This window comes from Rhodnius prolixus, unplaced genomic scaffold, assembly GCF_049639745.1.
Source record: "Rhodnius prolixus isolate KJV_2025 unplaced genomic scaffold, Rpr scaffold_9, whole genome shotgun sequence".
NCBI lineage: Eukaryota > Metazoa > Arthropoda > Insecta > Hemiptera > Reduviidae > Rhodnius > Rhodnius prolixus.
In genome coordinates, this window is record NW_027411604.1 from 19,762,710 (window position 1) to 19,786,769 (window position 24,060).

At 31.5% G+C, this 24,060-nt stretch overlaps 1 protein-coding gene and 1 long non-coding RNA gene across 5 annotated transcripts; one reads left to right on the forward strand and one right to left on the reverse strand.

The window, feature by feature from the left end:
• The first annotated feature begins 1 nt into the window (after nt 1).
• On the forward strand, nt 2-23,500 carry LOC141454410 (cAMP and cAMP-inhibited cGMP 3',5'-cyclic phosphodiesterase 10A-like). Of its 4 annotated transcripts, XM_074128588.1 has the most exons (15): nt 4-396; nt 1,189-1,284; nt 1,364-1,468; nt 1,786-1,895; nt 2,820-2,993; nt 5,064-5,200; nt 6,139-6,302; nt 6,383-6,516; nt 10,960-11,072; nt 13,338-13,581; nt 14,032-14,187; nt 15,736-15,902; nt 16,001-16,124; nt 17,209-17,357; nt 19,977-23,500. In XM_074128588.1, exons 1-15 carry the CDS (start codon nt 159-161, stop codon nt 20,161-20,163), a joined length of 2,298 nt encoding a protein of 765 aa, XP_073984689.1. In that variant the 5' UTR covers nt 4-158; the 3' UTR covers nt 20,164-23,500. The 4 variants fall into 4 exon arrangements, 3 of the variants coding, with proteins under 3 accessions (XP_073984690.1, XP_073984691.1, XP_073984689.1); XM_074128590.1 differs by lacking the exon at nt 17,209-17,357 and having other exon boundaries at nt 3-396; nt 19,977-20,211; XR_012458708.1 differs by lacking the exons at nt 16,001-16,124; nt 17,209-17,357; nt 19,977-23,500 and adding an exon at nt 14,937-15,048 and having other exon boundaries at nt 2-396; nt 15,736-15,875.
• LOC141454414 (uncharacterized) lies at nt 3,759-19,901 on the reverse strand. The gene is made up of 3 exons (XR_012458710.1): nt 19,317-19,901; nt 18,940-19,041; nt 3,759-4,772 (listed from the first exon to the last, which is right to left on the reverse strand). It is a non-coding gene; the product is annotated as an uncharacterized lncRNA (long non-coding RNA).
• Nucleotides 23,501-24,060: the final 560 nt, after the last annotated feature.

The window sequence follows — 24,060 nt, forward strand, 5'->3', positions numbered from 1 at the left end:
TTTTAAATAATTCATAGAAAATAATTATTTTTTGAAAGTAGATGGTAATATTAAAAGATTAAAAGTAAATAAAATGGATTGTACGATATTCTAGCATTTATTAAACTACAATATTTGGAAATTTATTTGTAACTTCAAGGATAAAAAAGAGTTTAAATATGAATATCGTAAGAATCAATCCGTATTTAAAATATAAATCAAACATTAACCTAGAAAAGGCTGATATATCAAAAACATCACAAAAAAAACTAGCAAAAATGTCTGACTTTTGTGACGATTTACAAGATTTAAACTATGAATTTATTGGTTTATTAGGCTATGTTACCAATACCTTGCAAATGCGAACAATATTACTTGATACAGCCAATTTACTTCGAGATTACACAGATTCATCAGGTAATTTTTTTTGTCAAAACAATTTAATAATTTATAAGTGGCATTTGTTCAATTCTCAGATTATTTCAACGATTTGTTTAGGCAGGTTAAATCGTTCTGAGTTGATTATGAAGGATTTATGGTTAAGTGAGAAATCGCTTTGCAATAAAGTAAGCATCTGGTTCGTCGTCGGCGCATGCAATTTTCACAAATTCTACTCTGCAATAAAGCTTTATTACTAAATTATTTTTAATTAGCTGAAATAAAAATTTAAGTGAATGTCTGAAAACGTATTTTAATTGGCCAAAAAAAGAGTGTTAGTGCATAGTAAGTAGGATCTGCTTCCATCAAGGAAAATATTGAAAGCAACTTCAAGTTCTCACCTTGAGTGGTCATCTAGAAATGCCATGTAAAAACGCTTGGGTGAAATTAAATGATGCAGCTTTCCCAGGAATATTGGCAGATCATTGCTGCATTCCGCCCTCTAGCTGGCCACGGACTAATATCTGAATCTTCAATGCGGATGTCTTCTTTGTGTATTGGATGCTGATCATAATTATTCATGCTACTAAGGACCACATCAACCGAATACTAAATCCAATAGATCAACGTTATAATAGAGCAGCGTCAAATGGTTAATGTTACAAGGGTTAAAAAAAAGGATTAGCTTATCAGGGTGTTGTTGTGATGTTTAAGAAATATATGTGGATAAATGTAATGGTTATATCATGATGATGAAACTTGTCATGACAAATACTAAATAGTCGTAAAAATAGTTTCACCTGTCTTAACTTGTAATTTCCAACCAATTAGGTGTGGTTTTACATTTGAAAAGTGACTTAAAGGAAGAATTAATTCAATGTTCTCAGAAACAAATAAACTGGAAGTATATGAAAACTCAGAAAATTGGTAAGTTATGTTCAGAAATCTATTTACAATATTTCTCACAATTCCATACTACGAGTATTGAGATTATGTCTATTTTTAGAAGCCGGCACATCAATTGCCGCTTATGTTGCATATTCCAGAAAATATGTATTAACTAGTGAAATCATCCAACAGAAAGATTGCCCTTTCGGTACAGATATCAAAGGTAATAAAAAGGTTTTTATACATAAAATAGTCATTTTAAAAAGACATTTCAAAAAAGCGGAGTAATGCAGCAGATTTTTGGTCTTTCTATACATTTGATTGATCAATTATTTAAATTGAATTTAAACTTATATAGCGTATCACTTTTTAGCGATTATTTATAAATTTATATTTAATACTTCATAATTTATAAATTTTTATAGAGTACTTCTTTTTTTAAAGTGTCTCTTACACGTTGACCCCAATTTATCATATATATATAGTTCAAAATTAAAATAATTGGGTCTAATACTTATTTTTTTATTTCTCTCTCAAAAGGTTCTCTTCATAAACACGTGTTTTGCTTCCCCTTAATTGCACCCTCGTCTAATCAATTGATTGGAGTGATTGAACTATTTAAGGATGTCGACGAAGAGCCTTACGACGAAGTAGGTACCTAATTTAATTGTAGGCATCAATTTAGATAATGATTTGAAAGGTTTCTTGCAGTACTCTTAAATTAACACTTCACAAATTAATGTTTTAATTTAATTTTTTTAAATCCACAAGCTTGTTTTTATGGCGATTTTCAAGATTCTTTCATTATGAATTAATTTTCTACCAACTTTTAATATCATTAATGTTAAATGGCTTCTATATAATAAAGGTCCTGTAATTGAAATAGTAATAAATGAATTGTTTGTTCGCCCTAGTGGAGGTACTGAGTAGTAAATTTGAGCTATTCATAGCTAGGCTACCACTTGGATGGGTATTTCGGTCCTACAGTTGGATAGTTTTAAACTTTCAGTTATATTTGAGAAAGAAGGCGCATCAGAAACTTATTATATAGTTCTCTTAGACGACTCTTGGCTAAGGAAAAGACAGAAAGTTTAGTCCTATTGAAAGGAATGAATCCGTAAAGATCTTGAGATTGGGTCCGCTGAATTTCTGAATTGCCACGGATTTGCTATCATCAATTAGTAGCCAAATCGCCAGCGTAAATTCCCACGAGATGTCCCCATTCTCCAAGTATACTAATCAATACATCGACATTGAAGATTCGTAATAAAATAGTAGGGATGTAACAAAAGAAACCCAGTTTGTTTGTCGGTCAGAAAAATCGTCGGAACCGAAAATTATCCTAAAACCTATGCAATTCTTTAAGTCACTCCTAATGTGTAACTCTAACTACTAATATCCCATAGTTTTATGCCTGCAGTTAAAGTTAAACATTAGGAGTAACTTATAGAATGCTATTAAGATTTAAATACAAACAAAATTCTGAAAACAGTGTATAGATATAAAATTGTATTAAGAATTTATTCAGAGAAATTAATAACACCAATGATTTATTATTCAATCAATTTCACCAGGTAGAAGTTGAAGGAGTTTTAAATTCGGCCATGTGGTTGGTAGCTTCAATAGAAGAAGATTATTTTGAACTTAGCAGATGTCGTAAAGCCAATCTACCAGATTTATTGCTGGAAATGGTACTTGGTTTTTTACAAACAGACACGCCACCGCTGACCTTGATGTCAGATATGATGGTAAGAAATTAGTAATTTCTAAATGGAGGAAAACAAGCCATTCGATTGTATTTAAATGTAACATAAACCCAAAGTATTGAAAGAGTACAAAGTATAAACATCTGTTCCCTTCACTAATTTAAATTCTGTTTATTATTTCCTGCTAATCCTGACTTTTTTTGACCCATAGGCATCATCTAGTTGAATATACTAATCAAATTCCTCAGGATAAGGATGATATCCTTAAATTAACAACTGGAAGTGTTTTTTTTTGTAAATAGGTGCTTCTAAAGTGGAGGGCTCTCTTTTTAGTTATAATTGTGAATTTGTATATACTATATAAAATCCTGGAGAACTGAAATATAATAGCAAAGTACTAATAATCAGGAATGAATTAAGGCAATAAGAAACCCCAAGCACTAAATATTTTGGTGCTTCTTCATAGATATATTTAATATAAAATATTGTTCAAACAATTATCCACATTTCACTACAATATGAGAGATGAAAATAACGTTTTGTTTTTGTATATTTTTATTTTATTCATTTTGAAAACTTTTATCCAATTTTTTAATTTGCCAATTCTTAGATTAATCAAAAACAATCTTAAATAACACATCTGTTTCTACTCTCAAAAGAGTTAAGATATCCAGTATGCCTAGTTGCATTTTAATATGCTTATACCAAAAAAATTAACGCTCAACTGCACATTTTGTAGCCAAGAATATTAAAGAGATATGAAAAACAATGTCTACAATAGGTAAAGCATTCTCAATATTGTCTCCTAAATTATTTTATAAAGTTTAGCATGACTGTTACTAAAGCTCACTGTTCTACACTTAGGAGGGGATAGCTCGTTCTATAGAAATGTGAATTACACAGACTTTAGTCCGTAATATCTTCTTTCAGCGTCATAATTTTGTTTTTCGTTATTTAAACTGCGTTTCATTAAAAACCAGTGCATTAATAGTTTGATATGTTCTTTTAAAATAAATCTAAAATAATTAAAGCGAGTCTCTTTACTAAACAAAAAATATTTTATTGAAGAAAAAGACCAGCACAAGGGTATGTTTTTTTTTTTATCCTACGCCTTCACGGTCAATGGCTACTTCGGCAATGCCACGACTGGCATCCCAATATAAAATATTATTTTTTTTGTGTGGGTCCGTGGGCATATTGTCCCGGACATCCTGCAGTTGGGAGCATGCTAGCAGGTGCGGACCGTTCATATCATCTCCACCACAAAGCACACAGATACTGCTGTCCTTAATGCCAATCCGGTGGAGATGCTTCTGAAGGTAATCATGCCCCGTCAATAATCTAAAGCATGCCACAGCTGTTGATCTAGGCAGATCGGTGGGGAGTCTTCCTTTGTTATTTTCAAACACCTCCCACTGCTTCCCTTGTGCTTTTCTCCTTTGTTCTTCGGCCATCTTCGGATCTCTCTCTTAGCAGTTCTAAGCGACAGCGGGGCCTTGAACTGAACTTGATTCGCCCCCTCTTTTGCCAATCTGTCAGCTTCTTCGTTGCCCTGGAGTCCAACATCCACTGCAGTACAACTTGCTTCCCTTGCGAAAGTAACCTATCTACGAGAGCCCTGCATTTCTTAATAATGATATCGTCTTTATCATCATAGCCGGTTACTGCTGAAATAGCTGCTTGGGAATCCACAAGTAAAGCAGTCTTGCGAAAGTCCCTTTTAGCTACCTCTTCCAACGCTATGGCGATGGTGTGCAGTTCTGCATCAAAATTTGATGCTAACTTTCCAACATCATAAGGGTATGTGACATCTGATAAATCCTAAAAAATATTAATGAAAAGTTACTGCAGTAAAATTATTTGAATGATGTCAATGAAGTATGAATGAAAAGTTGGGTACTTACTGATTTGTGAACCTTTTGTCCTTTGACCAACCCATTATACTTAACTTCTTAAACTATAAGTTTTTGTTAAGTAGATCAATTATTAACTTTGACTCAAGTAAATCCTAACACGTTGAACTATAGTTTATGTTTTCGCCAACCATTGTAACATATATTAATTCTTGAATTAATCTTTTATTTTTTTTTAACAATATGAAATAATTATCAGTTATTAGTGAGGAAAGCAGTGAATGCTTCAGCTCTAGCGATATCTTTAGTAAAAGAAGATGAAGTGAGTGGTGAAGTTTCCTTTCAAATGACCGCTTGTGATAAAACTAATGTCTATTCTAATACCTCTGTCTATGAGTATGTTTATTTTATTATTATTTTTTATATTATGATATTATTGTATTTATTAAGCTAGTTATTGTAATTGAGAGGGGCTGAACTTCTTTTGTGCACTCCAATTTATTTATTTTTTCCTTTTACATGTTACATGGTCGGTTTGATGAAAGAAAAAAACACATAAGGTCTTTGATTCGGTGTCGAATTATGTCGCCTAAAAACTATCAGAAAAAATGCAAAACATTTTGTAAAAAGGGCAAATCGAATTTAAACCTTCAGATCAATTTCGAAATATATCCTCAGTAAGGCTTATATTTCGAGAGTTTTTATTCGCGTACGAGAATTTAACCCCATCAATTGGGGTTTACACTATTCTATGCTTATTTCCCTATAGGTAACTTTGACCATTACAATATTCAATAAGAATAATAAGGCTAAAGCATGAAGATATTATTACCTGAATGCGATTCCAACAATATAACTTGGCCGTTATTACACCAATAACATTAAACTGGACAATATTGAACCAATTTAGAATTTTAAAAAAAAATTCTGGTACTTTTGCCACTAAGATAAAATAGTTATTCACTTCTTAGTTATACCTTGTTATAATTATTCCTAAATAAAATTCAGATAAATATTTAAGTTCTATGTTTCATTATGGAAGCGATTCAATGTTTAACTTAGAGTTATGTCTGAACTTTATTTTAATTTGTATAAAATGGTGTTTTGTACGTTTTTTTACTTTGAAAATTCAAACATATAATTGCATATTTTCATATTGCTTTTTAATGATAGGTACGACAAAAAATGTAAAATTTGACTTGATAGCTATTCTATTTCAGATGTGAATGTTGAACACATCTTTCGGAAAATTAAATCAATAATGACCTAACTAGTAAATACAAAAAGGAATTTGAAAAAGTAGATCAAATTATTGATGAACTTATACTTCACAGTGAATCAGAAAAGGTGAAAACAGTGACCGGGACTGTGATTAAGACTGGCCAAGTATTAAACTTGACAGATAGCGACGTCTATGCCTATGATACCACAAAGTATTTTCCACTGGTATGCCGCAACATTCTTTCTCTTCCTGTCAAATTTAATGACGTAACTAAAGGTAGCATATGACTTCATATATAATAATCTAAATTGTTATTTGTACTTTCTTTTTTTTTAAATTAAAAGTATTATTTTCAGCGGTGGTAGAATTTCTGACCAAAGTTGATCGGGATGGATTTAATTATGACGATATATATCTTTGTACAACATCACTGGCATATTGTGCATATTTCGTATCTTTTGACACAATTCTAAAAGAGAAGAATAGTAAGGTAATAAATCACCAAATATTTTTTAGATTTCTTTTGTTTTGTTTTTTTCTATTACCTCCTTTCTGCGTCATTATGAACAAAAAACATAGTTAAAATGCAAATATAATCGTTAACATTTATCTAGGTAATAGATGCATCACAGCAAGGTCTTCCTGCGACGTAAATAAATAGTTTTTAAGCATATTTACTTTTATTTATTTTTATTCGCGTTCCTGGTTCGAGTCCAACTAGTTGCTCCTAGATTGTTGTCTATGAGAGAGAACAATGTCCAGAGGCTGGCAGTACTCCGAGAAGGCTCTGGTCAAATGATCTTTGATATTAACAAAAATCTGCCCTTTTACCAAACATTCACACTGAACACCTAGAGTACCCTTGGAGGTATAATATCAGTGTGCAATGCCCAGCAACGAAGCGTTCATACGTACACATTAAACTCTTTTTGGTTACGTACATTCTATGAACGTGCACGTATATTCTATTGATTCTAACAGAAGTCGGAATAGATATTTTAGGTTGCGGCGTATTTGTTTTACTTAAAGCCATACAATTAAAAAATAAAACTTTTATAACAGAATTAAAAATGAACCAATTAAAAGAATAAAGCTTTATTGAATTCCCTCTACATAAACTGGCTACCTTGGCGGAACGGTATATGCTTTGTCCCCGATGTAATGGGCCTGGCATCAGAAATCCATGATGGGGTCCAATCGCCACGCTATTGATTCGGTTTATTCATGCATGAAGGTAATGCGCAAAATACGTACATCTTTACAGCAAACATGGAAGATGACAACCTTTGGTCATGTGAAGGGTAGATTTAAAGAAGATGCATATTTCATTCTCTTTGGTTCCAGATAGAAGCGCAAGCTTCAAAACGCTATGAGTACGCCTAATTTTTCTTCTACGTAAGGAATTGGGAACTCATCTGAATTCATCAACTTAGGCTTGGATTTGCATATTTTATCATATTAAGTACTTGAACGTGAATCAATGAATATATAGATTTCGTGACCGAAAATTGTTAAACTTAGGATGGAAGATTTGCGAGGAATCCGTCAAATAAAACTACTCGTCTTTTTGCCAACGATTCGACAAATATATTGTCCTCTTCAGGGCCTGGATATTACAAATACAAAACAATTTGCAGAGTCAGTAACATAGAAAAAACAGTAAAAATCAGTAATACAAAAATAAACAGTAAAATACACTAAATTCTTTATAAGTATTGAAACTTACGTGGCTCTGCGGGTTGGTTGAGTTACAGAAACTAAGAGCCAGAAATGGAGAAGCAGGTATATATATATATAGATATAGCGGGACTTACACGGGAATTTAGGTAATTACGAGTATAAGCGAAATTTTCTTGAAATGTGCCACATAGTAAAACAGAACAACACAGTTAACTTTAGGACTCGAATTTAGCTAACTGCTACAATTTTATCATTAAAAAATAAATAGATATCCAAATTTTGTACATAATTATTGCTGGGTTTTTTTAAATTTACTTCAAATCTTTTGGTTATTTAATATTTAGTGCATAAGGGTTATTTGGTTTCTCCTGTGTTTTGGGTTTAACGGTTTTTGTTGTTTAAAGAAATTTCCCAATATTTATTGTATTTACTCTTTTGTTGTAATTAGTCTATTGTATCTGTCCAATTGTAATTACCAAAATTCCCGTGTAAGTCCCGCTATATCTGTATATATATGCCTGCTTCTCCATTTCAGGCTCTTAGTTTCTGTAACTCAATCAACCCGCATAGTCACGTAAGTTACTGACTATGTTACTGACTCTGTAAATTGTTTTGTATTTATAATATCCAGGCCCTGAAGAGGACAATATATTTGTCGAAACGTTGGCAAAAAGAGGAGTTGTTTTATTTGACCTATTCCTCGCAAATCTTCCATCCTAAGTTCTCATCAATAGTTAAGAATAATTCTCTTTTAAAAACAACGTCAACTATTTTAAATTAATAAATAATGTATGAGAGCAAACTAGAACCAATTTCGTTTAGTAAAATTTTAAACAATAGCTGTTTCATACAGCCTATTAAATACAAGAATATTTTTTAGAAACCTTTTCCACTAATCGGATTTAGAACAAAACCTATTTATCAGATGAAGCGACGAGACTTAGTCGAAATAATAAGTTTAAACTTCAAGCTTTTTTTATTGTTCTGATTATATTTAAACGTGTGTAAAGAACATTTTGTTCTTTAAATAATGACCTGGAAATGTGTGTTTCAAGTTTATTAGGTTTAATAAACTCCGTAGTAGTCCCTCTAACCAGTAGTAATTAATGTAATAAGAAGTACTTACACTAGTGATGGGCTATTTGAGCGGACTCGTTCCATTGGAACGAGTCCGATGGTGGAACGAGTTGATTCAAATCCCTATTTTTAAAAAAAGTGATTCCGCCCCGCCCCAAAAAATTTAGGCAAATAAAAATGAAAATGAGGCAGCAGAAGGTTTGGAACGATTAAACATAAGAACAAATGTCACGCAATTTATTATATTATTATATCATTAAATGTTAGCTTTCCCAGTTAATAACAAAACTATATTTCTTTAACACACATTGAGTACTATCCCTAATTTCCAATTGCTCTGATAAATATAAAATTAACAACGTAATACAAATATTAACACAAAAATAGGCTAGTCAAATATAAATTAAAGCAATGCAGTTTTGTCATTATCTAGCTTGACCGCTAGAAGACTGGAGTTAACTTACTTCAAGAGTATTCAAGGTAGAAAAACGGAAATGGGTAGGAAATTATTCCATAAAAATTCTAACCCTTCAAAATTATAATTACTCATAATATTTATTTACTAAGAATTGAATATCAAGCTTTTAAAATATTATCTTATTGTTTTACAAAAAGAAAAAGCTGTGTGCTTAATCTTAAACTTAGCGCTGGACACTCTTACTCTCATCTTCATTGGCGTAAGTTTGAACGTGTACATGTCAGCTAGACGGTCAAAGTAAAACTGGGCCAAAATTTAGTATTACCTAACTGGTTTACTTAGTGTAGTATCCCTCCTACTCTATCACCTATTTCACAAACATTCATCGATTAAAAATATTTTTTAGTTAAATATTCGTTTCATTGGAATACAAAAAACATTATAACGCTTTCTTAAGATGATTTGAATTTTTAAAATTTGTTTTTGTCCATTACTCTTATAAAATACGAAGAATTTCAAATAAAATATAATATACAAACACAGAATGATCTAGTGTGCAGGTGGAGTCAGTCGTAGTTACCATGACAACGGAACCGTTAAACGACTCCGGCCCAGCTCTAGCATTTTCATTGGTTAAATCCACTGGAGTTGGTGGAGTCGAATCCGGAGTGATTTAAATCCTTTTGAAACCGGACTCGTTCCATTTTTTCGTTCACTGAATCTAGCCAATAGAAATTGCTGGAGCTGGAACCGGAGTTGTTTAACGGTTCCATTGCTATGGTAACGAGGACTGACTCCACCTGCACACTAGATCATTGTGTTTGTATATTATATTTTATTTGAAATTCTTCGTATTTTATAAGAGTAATGGACAAAAACAAATTTTAAAAATTAAAATCATCTTAAGAAAGCGTTATAATGTTTTTTGTATTCAAATAAAACGAATATTTAACTAAAAAGTATTTCCAATCGATGAATGTTTGTGAAATTGGTGATAGAGTGGGAGGGATACTGCAAGTAAGATACTGTAAGTAAACCAATTAGGTAATACTAAATTTTGGCTCAGTGTTACTTTGACTGTCTCACGGTCATGTACACGGTTAAACTTACCCAATGAAGATAAGAATAAGAGTGTCCAGCGCTATGTTAAAGATTAAGCACACAGCTTTTTCTTTTCGTAAGATAATAAGATAATATTTTTAAAGCTTGATATACAAGTCCTAGTAAATAAATATTTCTTTATTTATGAGTAATTATCATTTTGCTTGAAGGGTTAGATTTTTTTTTATGGGAATAATTTCCTACCCATTTCCGTTTCTCTATCTTGGATCCTCTTGAAGCACATTAACTCCAGTCTTCCAGTGGTCAAGCTAGATAATGACTAAACAGCATTGCTTTAATTTTTATAATTGACTAGTCTATTTTTATGTTAATTTTTGTGTTACGTTGTTAATTTTATATTTATCAGTGCAATTGGAAATTAGGGATAGTACTCAATGTGTGTTAAAGAAATATAGTTTTGTTATTAACTGGGAAAGCTAACATTTAATGATATTTTTTAATAAATTGCGTGACAATGTTACTAATGCATAGGGTAAGTACAGAGACCGGAATCGGTGAACGAGTTGTTGGAATCGATTCCAACCCTGGAACTGATTCAAATCCAACGAGTCCAAAGACGGACTCGTTCTGCCCATCACTAACTTACACATGTTTGTATTTATTTATTACCTTCTTCTTCTTATTATTTTTTTAAAGTTGTTATTAACCAAAATATTGCGACACACAATAGAGATGGTTGGGGCACCTTGTGTTCATGACCTCTTGAGGATGGCTACTGAAAGATTTAAACTTCCAAAAAATTTTGATAAGTTAGTATGCAGACTTTTTATTTTTTTTAATTGAAGATCACTTCAAGCCAAAAATTATATTTTAACTTCATATAGTTTTTTTTTTTTTTTTAATATGTATAAAAATATTGACCTTTGCAGCAAATGTCATTGTTAGCTTTTCAGAACGATTTAAAATTTCGCAGAATCAACAGTAAGTAGTATTCAGCAACAGGGAAATTTTGCTATCGTAGCATCTAAAATTTTAGTAAATTCTTAAGCTGAGATATATGAATATTAAAGGAGTAATTATAACTAACAGTTTGCAGTGCTCTGGCTGTCTAAGAACAAAATATTTAATTTTAATTTTCAAAAATGACACGAGTGAATTCTATTCCGTTTTTAGCATAATTTTAGTTCCAGACCCAAGTACTTGAAATGTTGCTTAATCTAATCGTTTTCTATTAATTTTATCGATGATAATTAAAAAAAAACAAATAGGCTAAAAAGTTAATACTATTTCAAAAATTAAAATACCAACATATACATCTTTTTGGAGTAACGTTTAACATAGAACCCATACACATGTCTTTAAAGGCATGAACTCAAAAAAAGCTATATACCAATTTGGGTAAGACCCTTGGCAGATGAACACTGTTGACGCTAAACAACAGAGTACTTATTACAGCGTGTACACTTTTGTTATTTCCACTATAAAGATTGTAAATTAAAATCAATAAAGTGTATTATTATTATTATTGGAATTTTAGCATTCCAATATCTACCAACTCTAAACACGATAATTGAAAATTCTGCGCCATACTATGTCTGAAATAACTATTTACTTTGATCTAAGACTACGTTTCATTCAAGACTTAATCCTCTCATTGACCTGCTTTCATCTTTGACATTTCCAGACAACCCCAACCAGAAATTGATTCATTGAAGTTATTTAAAATAAAATAAAGTACAAAAAAAAAATTTTAAGTGCGAGACCCGAAGTTATGACCTTGTTTCCATAAGCGTAGGGTGACCTTGCTAGTACTTAATAGTAACTTGACCAACATTTTTTTAAAAATTATTTAATAAACTAATTTGTGATAATTTGTAGTAAAAAAAAAAGAGCACCTTTTCTTCTATTATTAGGGCAAAACAACTTTTACACATGTACCTTACGATGGGCCGCAGTAATACGTGATTCTGTAATTAATTTATGTATAGACAGAGGTGCATATACGAGATCTGTCTAAAAAGTATCCGACCTATATTTTTTCCTCGCAAAATAAAAACGATAGCGCGGCGCCACTGTACTCAGTAAAGGAAAACACCTTCATGCGCATGTGTGAATTTTGTGACCGCCTTCCAGCGCGAAAGTCGCTGCCTGTGGGTCGCTGAGTGAGGTGCTACACAACGTGTTCGTCGTATTACCGATTCTCCGACTTCCGGATCCGATTCTTTCAAGATGACTGAACGTGTTGAGCAAAGGAACTGCATCAAATTTTGTCAAAAGCATGGTGATTCTCAAAGCGAAACAATTCGTAAGATTCACAGACAGGTGTTTGGAGACGAAGCGATGGGTGTAACACAAATTAAGGAGTGGTTCAACCGCTTCAAAGTAGCCGCACATCAGAGGAGAGTGACCAAGTTGTTGTCGCCGGAACGAAAGCACCTCCGTTTTGAAGTTGCACTAACTCCAACCTCTTGGGTAATCTCCCGCACGATTAAGCGACGATCTGCCATCACCAAATTTCGCACAGTCTCAACAATGGCTGCACTCCGAGCAGTCTGGAGCCTGCCAGAACGCTGTTCCCTCTCCGCTGATGTGTGGCCATTTTTGAAACGGTTGAACCACTCCTTAATTTGTGTTACACCCATCGCTTCGTCTCCAATCACCTGCTGAATCTTACGAATTGTTTCGCTTTGAGAATCACCAAGCAATTGACAAAATTTGATGTTTTAGTCATCTTGAGAGAATCGGTAATGCGACGAACACGTTGTGTAGCGCCTCACTCAGCGACCCACAAGCAGCGACTGACGCACTGGAAGGCGGTGACAAAATTCACACATACGCATGAAGGTGTCTTCCTTTACTGAGAACAGTGGCGCCGCGTTATCCTCTTTATTTTGCGAGCGAAAAATAAAGGTCGGATACTTTTTAGACAGACCTCGTATTTTAATTATATGTAGCAATTACAAATTTTGTGGCAGAAAATTGCAACAAATAAATAATACTTTTTTCATTATCATGGCCTAGCATATTTACTTACCTAATAAGATTATAATTTATTAATAATTTTATTTCTACAGGACCGTGCAGTTATATCTAGAGGAAGAAGATAAAATCTATTTATGTTTTTTAGCTCGAGAAATATTTATGAAACATGCCAAAATATTAGCACCTAAGAAAATATTAACATTAAACTACTTTATTTTATTAATTCAACGTTATACACCGACTGAAGGGCCTTATAATTTCATGCATACTGTGCGTACCATGTACATACTTAACTACATTCTAAACAAGTATCCCAGGGATTTCAGCCCTATTGAGGTAATTAATAACTTTTTTTAGTAAGCATATAAATGATGTTGAATAATTGCAAGGCTATTCAAAAATCCCATTCTTTGGGACCTGAGTTATTCATTTACAAAAAAATAAAAATAAATTCATTTAGATATAAATTTCATTCATTAAAGATAAATAAATTCTCCAAGTGTAAAATAAATACACTTGTAAAATAAATAAATAAAATAAATAGTATGTACCAAATGAAGAAAAATTTCATAATTTTGTTTTATAGGTTGGGAATCAAAATAAAAATTAAAATAACATGGAAAAAGTACAATTTAGTAGCCCCCACTAGTTTTTCCCATGTAATATCTGAATATTATCACCAATTTTGTGATAAAGTAAAAGTATAGAAATTGGGATTACTATTATTTAATCAGATACCTTATTCAGGCATGCCTTTAAAGTAATAATATTTTTGTTTTGTTATAGACAAGCGAAATGATGTTAGCTGCTCTGTGTCATGGGATACCACATTCTGTTTATAGGACTTACTTTAAAGACGATATGGTAGTAGAATATTTTGACGAAAAGGAAGACAAAATTTATTTAAATAAACCATCGTTATTCTTTAAGAACATTATCAAGGTTTGTATTAGTTTTAAAGTTTCACATGTGATAGATTTTTTTCTAACACACTTTTTGTAGCATCAAAATATAGAATAACAATAAACCCAGTTTTAATGCTACAACATATTCATTCAAAAATCTTTCAGTTGTAGTAGCCGTTTAAACAAAAAAACAAAAAAAAAAACGTAATTCCCTAACTATTAGACAGTCTTAAACAATTTGGGAATATCATTGTCCGATCATTAAAAGTTAGCAACTAAAGAATCTATGTTTGCAAGTTTCAACCTTGTTACAGCCATAATGATTGTTATCGAGTAGGGCGAAACTTTTTCGACTAGATCCATCTAAATGTTTTGAGTTTGAGATGGCCACATTCATTAAGTTTTGTAAACTAATAATTCTGATTTAAATTAAATAGTTGCTGGCTAGTAAAACTACTTACGTCTTTCTATCACTATAATATTACAAATATTTATTTTTTTATTTAGCGTAGCGGCATCTTGCAGCTTTAGAAATATTTGGAACAAGGAGTTGGTGCAAGGTAGAGTTGGAAACAAAGGAAAAAGCATTAACGATTCAACGGAGTGTTTTTGACTGGAAGGATTGGATTCTGTAGATTTTTGAAACTTTGTTGACCCCCCACAGATCCATTCTTTAAGTCCTGTTAGGTTTTAGTATCATTGTGTAGATAAGTCGTTTGTAGTTTAGTGAAAGTTTAGATTGTTTGTCAAGAAGTCTAGAGAGAAGTTTGAATCGTCTGTTTCCAGGTTAAGCGTTTGACCATGAAGAGTCCTAGGTACTGAACACAATCTGTTGTGGGAAGAAGAGTGAGGTTAGGTAAATGGATGGAAGAATAGTTCGCCTTAGGGAGAATCTAATGTAATTAAATTTGCTTTCATTTATTTTAATTCTCAATTTCTTTAGCCAAGGCTCAAGAGTATGAGGAGAGAATTGCTGTATCATCGGCATAAGTAAAAAGAAAATTATGAGAATTGGTAGGAATATCAGCGGTGTATATGGTGTAGAGTACAGGCCCAAGGACACTTTCCTGGGGAACACCTGCACGAACTGGGAAACAAGGAGAGTAGGAATTTCCAGAGACGAGACTAAAAAAGTGTACAGAAAGATAAGATTAGAGAATGAGAAAATATGCAGAACTTAGGGTCCTGTAGAGTTTACCAAGCAGACCTTGTTGCATTACAGTTCTTATGAAAATTTTGTTGCTTCCATTGAAGAAACTGAATACCTCTGATTGCATCCTACATAATCCAATGAATCCATAAAATCGAAAACTGGTAGCATAATTTTCAAACTAAGTAAAAAAAAAGTCTAAGTAAATAAATTTCTTTTGGAGCAACCCTGATGTTTGACTAGATAAACTTCAGACTATTTGCAAATGGTTTTAAAATTTTCACCTTAGTCATAAATATTTGTCTTGAGAATTACTTCTGGGTCACCCTTTCCAACTATTTGTGAAATGATGAAATAAAAATATCATTAATTTATATATAGGTTTGGAAAATATGTCTGTTTTTGTATTTTAAAAATTATTAAAATTATTTTTAGCTATCTAGATGGATAATTGGGAAAAAGATGAAGCAATATCGAATTAAAATAGAAAAGGTATACAGGTTAATGACCTTGTGCCCTTTTAAGTATTATCTTCAAGAGAGATCAGTTTTAGGTCAATTATTGTTGGATGACAGATTTAATTGGAATAAAAAATTTCACAGGTACAAACAACAATTAATTAAAAATCAATTTTTAATTATAGTATTTGATTGATTTAATAATTTTATGTTTGCCATTTAATTTAAACAAATTTTGGTAGGAATTTAGTTATGATGGGCGTTTTAATAGTAGCAAGTATGCATTACTGTTTTAACGAAACGTGCGACGCACTTTTTTCGCCTTACAATCTGAAAGATGACTGCGTTCGATTGAGTAATGTCAAGGTATTATATCCCAGATAGTTTTTACCAATTATTTTAAGAGATTATTGATTTCTATCAGTGCACTTTGATTGAGTAAAGAATGAAGAGTTAAAAAAAAAACATATTGCTGGAGAAAAATCGTATATTCCCGAACAAAGTAGGAGGAAAACAAGTTAGTGTGTATAACTTTGTCTTGGTATCATTTTCGAGAATCTATCATTTTTTTTTAATGGCATAATTCAAATTCTGTTATACCTTAATTGATCTTCGAACTTCAGAATGCGTTAAAACGATTTTTTCTAGCTAATTTAATTGTGCTAATTAAAGTTACTGATAATACCCGAAGCTTAGAAAAATTCAAAGGAAACAAAAAATAAAAGAAAAGTAAAGTGAAACTTTCAATTTTACAATTTTTTCTACAATCTCGGAATTTTAGCAACATCTATCTCCTTAATTAAATGAAAAAGTCAAGACCGTTCATTGTAGTAAAAGTGTTGCTTCCCTGTAGCTCTAAATCCAGCTTAGGAAACAAAAATTTGTTCAAATGATTTGAAAAATTTAAAGAGAGTTATTAGAGCCATCTCTAAAGCAGCATTTCTTAACCTTTGGATCACAACTCAATATTGGAACGCGAAGGCTCTTCAAGAAGTAAATAATTAATAATAATCTGCTGACAGAAATCTTAGATGAGTCATTTTATTTCTAATAGTGTTTTATGTAGTCTTATGAATTTGATTCGCTGCTGATAATTAGTACCAAAAAAAAAAAAATAATAATAATAAGGCACTTGATTATTATGCCTTTTATGCGCATTTAGTTTATTACATTTGTTTTTTAAATAATAAATAAAATAAAATCGCAGTTAAACTATCAAACTATTAAACAAAATTGGCCATTTTTTTTAACTTTTTCATATTGTATGTTTTCTTTAAATAATTTTTGGACGCCATTGATAAAGTATAAAATTAAAACAATTAATTCTACTAAATAAATATTTGAACTCAGTTCAAAATTTGGTAAAACATTTTAAATTTAAATATCTAAAAGTATACATTTTAAATCAGCCCTTTTAGTCTAAAAAATTGACTTTTTTTTTTGTTTGAAGGATTTAAACAGATTCTTAAGCATTAAAGATCCGTATCCACAAGTTTGGTTGAAAAACCAAATAATGTATCACTCAATAGTTGTTTTGCCGTGGGTTTATCTAATCACTACAATATTTCCCAAAACAGAACAGATGCTGGAAATTGTGAAGTATGTTTCTTTTTTTTAGGCTGTAAATTACAATTAATTAACTTTAAGCATTAAATTTTAAGTTTAATCAGAATGAATGGTATTACCCAAGAAACCGAAGCGAACGCGAATCTATCAGGCTGTTACATTGAGCTTTTCTTATTACCCAGCAGTGATTTGAATAATCATATTTGTTTATTACTTTGAATTTATTCTTAATTTTAATTTAGACAACAGGTTGACGTTAATTTTTGTTTATAAACCTATTCATTATGGTTCAGATTTTCTATATCTTCTAAACTTCAATTCCCCAGTTGCTCCAATAGGCAGAAAATTATAGGGCTAATCTTTACAATAGCTCCCCAGAGGCGTGGCCTGTTTTTTTTAGGGTGTGGGAAGTGCAGAGCACCTACCGGGGAAAAATTGAAACTACTGCCCGCCAAGTAGTACTGTGGCGGATGGTGCGAATTTTGTAGCGCGTTTGTTTAGCGCGCATGCGCAGTACACATACTGCATAGCATGTGCTTCCTGTTCAATGTATTAATAGTTCCCGCGAGTGCTCTCTTTGTGACCGGAGGTGCGGTTTTTTTGTAACTGTATGAGTATGAGCGTTTTAAATTTGCGGTTTTTTTTTAAATTAAAGGATGGCTGTAGTGTGAGTGAGGGTGGGGTAATGAATGTTGTAAAATTTTGTACACACAACGTTCACTCAAACCCAATTCAAAGCACACATCACTCTGCGTCCTCTTATACAGAAAAAACTCCGTCATCAGTAATATATCAATCATACTTAATTTGCTACATTCAAGGGACTCCACGGAATAAGGTAAGTTTCTTTTGTGTTGTTCTGTGTAATTAGTGTAATGAATCTTGTGACAAAAATTAAAAAATTGAGGGTGATTAGGTAGGTTAGGAGGGGGAAAAGGAAAAATCAGGGGGTGTGGGGGGCGAAGCCCCCCATTAAGAAATAAATAAAGAATTCGAAGTTATTCTGATTCGCTGTTACCATATAACCCGCTAGATTTAAGTGTAAATATAAAATAAAGAAATAGTTTTATATTTATATTTGAATATGGCGGGTTCTATAGTAACAGCGAATCAGAATCACTTCGAATTAGGCCACGCCTCTGGGGAGCTATTGTAAAGATTTACCAATTATAGTATTAGTCTCTAAGAATTTGATCAAACAATATTTTGTCCATTTCCTGGAAGTATTATGTTAATAACATTTCTGACTTTAACATATTAAATTTAAATTTTAAAACATTTAAATTGTCCATTGAACGGTTTTATCGTCATATTTGTATCATTTGGTGGATTCATATTTGCAGTATTTTATCTTCATCTTTCCATACTTGTCATATGTGTCACGAAATCTCTTATTCTATTAATTTCTTATTTTTAGTATTTCAATTTACAGAACCATTTATGCTTATTTTCAAATATTTTTAGAATCATAATTTATAATTTAAGAGTATTAGTTAAATTTATTTTAAATAAAATAGGTCGAAATCGGTGTGTGGGTAAGTTTTTAATTTTCTATGAGCAGAATATCTAACTTATTTAGTTACTTCATTGGCTCTACAGTCTAAGGTGAACTTACTGATAATTCCTCTCCAATTATCTCTTGTCTTCAGCTTTTCGCCTCAATTCGGACCCTCATTTTAAATAGATCATCTTCTAGTCTTTCCGCGGGAAGTCCTCACTGCAATGACAATTACAAATTCACGTTTAATTACAAAAATAAAATAAATAAATAAACTAACAATGAAACAACGATGAAACAAAAACAAAAAAAGTACAGTCGACTCTCGATAAATCGAAATCCAAGGGACTACAAGAAAAATTCGAATTATCGAGAGTTCGAATTATCAAGAAGTTTGAATTATCAAGAAGGGGAAAAAAAATCCGAATTATTAAGAGTTATTATTATGTATATATGTATGTACATAGGTATATTGAAAATACGTATGAGCTTACCTAAGTTTTAGATATGTTTAGCCTCAAGTAAAAAAGTAAAAATAATGAAAACGACAAAAAAATTACATATGTATTAACATTTCAATAAATAATAATATACATATGTACCTAATTAAAAAAATGAAGAACAGTTTTTTGTTTCAATGTGGCTTGACTTAGTCAAGTGACTTAGAATTGTAGAAAGCGTTGATGGTGGAATATTGAAAGTTTTGGCGATATCTTCTTTTTTTCGAACCACTTTTCACGGCCACGATACTGTTTTCTTTGTGGGACACAGTAAGGGAGACGGACTTCCCATCGTGACAAACTAAGAAAGAGAATTGTAAAGTTAAACTGGGCTGGAAGGAGGGAAACATTACGTAGGAAATGAAACAATAAGCGGAAAATGAGAAGTAAACATTAATAGGGAAAATTCGAATTATAAAGAGGGGCGGGCGGCCTCGTTCGAATTATAGAGCCTTCTCTCCCCCTGTTGTTAAGAAAAGGATTTCGAATTATCGAGCGTATCTAAATACACTGAATTTTTTCGATTTACCGAAGTTAGCAGCTGTAGAGTTCGAATTATCGAAAAATTCGAATTATCGAGTTTCGAATTATCGAGAGTCGACTGTATTATTATTTAAAGGATTTACTTATAATCAACTATAAATGTTTTTATAGAAATAATATGCAGCTGTGGAATGAAATATTGAACTCAAGAAAGATATGGATCCCTAATCACTCAATAAGCTGGAAATATGGAGAGAAGCCGCTAGTTTCGCCTTGTAAAGCCACTACGGATCCGAGAAGCATAAATGATGAACCGCTTAAGCTCATTAAATACCTGTTGGATGATGAAGAAACTTAAACGAAATATAGAAACAACTTTGTTGGAAATAAACTTTTACTACAATTGCTTCCATGTTTTTTTTTGTGTTGTTTTTAGCCATTCAAATTATTTAAATTATTGTACAATTTATTTTTATTTGTAATTAAAACTGTCCGGTAGGACAGTTGTATAAGGGTTGACCATCAAAAACTGCACGAAAAAGCGTAACGTTGAAAAACACCCAACTTTGACAATTTTTTTCTCTTTTTCTATAAAAGATAAAATTCCCAAATTTTCTTTAAATCTTACTCCAAACCCTCCTTTATAACTGTAATTTTTTTGCAACCACCCAGATCTAATAGGTTTCGAGAAAAAAGTTGCCGAAAATGAGCAAAAACGGCTTTTTCAAAAAATGTTCTTGTTGTTGTTGTTGTTGTTGTTGTTGTTGTTGTTCTTGTTCTTGTTGTTACCTTTTTTGTAAACAACGTAGCGCCTAAACGCGTGAACCGATTTTCATGAATGACAATTATTAAAGTACTATTCAAGAATAATCAAGACAAAATTAAAGTCTTTTTATTTTTTCTATTTATTCTACACTTTTTTTTTTTAAAACACGATTTTTTTTTTTGAAATGTGGTGCACACGCTCAACAAACTGTTTTGCCTAAAACATATTTTTGTCAAAATGTTTGATTCTTTCCTATTAGTATTACATTTTCGATGGAAGTTTAAATTGAGTTACCTCTGTGGTTGAAATAATTATTTTCAATCTAATGATTAATCATATCATTACGGAAATCTCATATCTTTACATCAATGAATGTTTAGAAGAGAGTGTTGCAATCCTACAGAAGTTCCTTTTCAATTACATTGAAAGAATAAGTCGAGGATCATTGATATGGAAAATGTAATTTGTACACAATGTTGACCGAATGTTATTGTGAATTATTCAACTAATATAATAATTATACATAATAATAGTATCTTTCTAATTTGATATTTGATTTAATAGAAATCAAAAAGATCAAAATCAATAAAAATAGCTGGGCAGTTTTTGGAAGAAATTTTCACTTATTTTTTTTTACCCTCATGCGATCGTGTTTAATTTTTTTATACTTATTTGTCAACGTTTGTAAACGATTTGAAGTCTCTCAAGTCAGAAAAAGAGGTTATACTAAAAAAATTGTTCAATGTAAGTGTGTTTGAACAAGGTACCTCTTTTTAAAATAACGCAGAAAAGTTGTAGCTAGATTATATTCTCTTTTAGAAAACCTAAACTAATACAATTGTCAATTAGCGATCTAAATCTCATAATCAAACTTTTTTCCTTTCCGAACTACTGGAAATTGTCGGCCATTTAGCCATTTACATCTTGTAGTACAAAATTGCTACGCATAGAAGAAGATTCCCTGTTGCCTAAATTGCTGGACATTAAGCCCAAGTTCTTAGCTGACATCATTACTAGAAGAACATAAAATGCAAATAGGCTTTCGACATCTTCTAAGTGGTCCAGGTGGATGGCAAGGTAGTTGTTTTTGGTCAGCAATCTTGAAGTTCCCAAAATTTCGTTTCGCACTAATGCTGAAAACAAAAGACCAGGAAATTTCTTTAGGCACGCCCACTTTTCCCTGCTCCTTTTTCTACTGTGATAAGAAAAAGCAACTGCATAATAAGCCGGTTATGATGCAAGTTCTAAACAATTCTTTTAGCTTTTAATCTAAACTATAAACACCATTTTTCTGAAAGGATATTTTAGTAGAACATATAATAGATATTTATTTTCTTTAAAATAAATTTACTAATTGCATGTAAGTAGATCTGTAATTAAATTGAATTATCCAGGAAAGGAAAGAGCATACCCTTCTAGAGGTACGTTTAATATAATTTACTGCCCTATCAATTATTTAATGTCAAAAAGGCATTAAAGGGATCTAATATTCCAAGTAAGTGGGAAAAGAAGTACAGTTTCCGGTAAAGTCTTACAATTTTTTGCCATTTTCTCAATAAATAAAAATTAATTAATTAAAAAACGAGATGATTTCTTCAAAAGTAATGATTAAATGCGTCCAAATTTAAACAATTGAACATTAGACCTGTTATTCAGAAGAGTGCTCCCTTCTGAAGTACTATTTCATAAATTGTACGGAATTACCACTTTTTTAGTATTAGTGAGAATTAATCTTGCTGTTCAACATCCAAGTTTAAAAGTTCGATCGGAATCATGAATCTTTGGATTTCTTTTTCATAAACCGTCTGTCAAGAAAGAGTTACCACTTTTATTTAATTCTCATGACATGATGATTTATTTAAGATGGGTGAAATTCTTATTACAGAAATTAAAAAAGAAAAGAAAAAAAAAGTGAATTGCAGAAGAGGAAGTTCACACCAAATATTTAAAAATATTTTTTACTCCCCTTAAATAGCAATTTCTTATTACTAAAATAATAAAATCTTCACATTGACAAATATCCTTTTCTTACTTTCCAAACAAAGCTGTTAACAAGTGAAAGGCAAATAGTTTTATAAATTTGATCCAAAAAAGATAACGCAACATTTATGAATGGGAAATTTAAACTCTATAAATAATATATAAGGTACAATGTAAGGACAATGGGCACATTCCATTCAATTGAGCAATAAATAGGCGGTAATAGTAACTCCTTGGTGTTGTTTACATTCTTATTTATTTAATGTAAATGTTAAAGCCCTTTGGTTTCCCAAGGTCTGTTAATCCTTGCTCGCCTGCTCTTGAGGACTTACAGAACTTGGTAAAAGTAATTGTAAAATGGAAATTTTAAATAAGAGTTCTCGTATTTTGCAATTTTTCTTTCATGTGAACTTCTGATTATAGATGATAACGTAATGTGAAGTTTTTTTAAAAAAAATAATTCCATACTTCTTGTAATTGCAATTTATTGAATTGATCCAATTTTAGTATATATGTATCGCCGAAGCGAGAAAATTTGCGCGACACAGTCATGAATGAATGTAAATTTTTCAGTAATCTTAAAATATGTTGGTCAGTTTTGCCTGCCTGTCTTCTTTATACCGGCTTGTTTGCCTGTTAAATTGTGTGAATATAAAAACAAAATCTGTAGCTTTTTTCATTAAAAAAATGCATAATATTAAAAGAAGAAATCCAACGTTGGCTGTAAATCTACTCAACATTAAGTACTGTACTGTGTATAGTGTGTTTTATCGATAATTGATATCTAATTAAAGTAATGCTTTTGTTTGTATATTAGAAGTAATTTGTTTATTTGTGGCTTGTTTGTATTTTATTTGTATCGGATGAGTGAGTACTGTAATTTAGGCTGGACTCCAGCTTTTATAAAAATTGTATTTTTTAAAAAAGCAAATAAATTTATTATTTTATATTTTAATGTATTGAATTGATTTTTGAATTCCCTTAAAACAAAACATTTTTAGCGCGGGATAGGTGTTTCCCAAATTTATTTCTCTCTCACTTTTTCTTTGTATTGGTATTTGTATTCACCTTACATTGATGAATCTATTCCTTTATTTATTAATTAAAAATAGTTTTTTAACTGTTTAAATGGAGTAGGGAAAAGAATAAAGTAAGATGTTAATCACAAAAACCAAGGGCGGAGAAACATGACTCGGAAGCCAGAGAAGTAGAACCTAAATAAAGATTATAGATTCTTTTTCTGAAATAGTTATCATGTCCCCCCATTACAAATGGCACCTTAAGATATTCGAGCTGGTAAACATCCATGTGTTGTTTGCGTGGCATGTTGGGTGGCTATTACTATTTATAGGGCAGAGATGGATTCAAGAATTCTCAAGTTTGGCACCCCAAAAAAAAAAAAAAAAATCCAACGCCTATTATAAAAAATTAGTTTATCAGCTCCCATAAATTGAACCTCTGTAATTGAAAAGCCTCATCTAAGGAAATTATTAGCATCATTCATTCCTC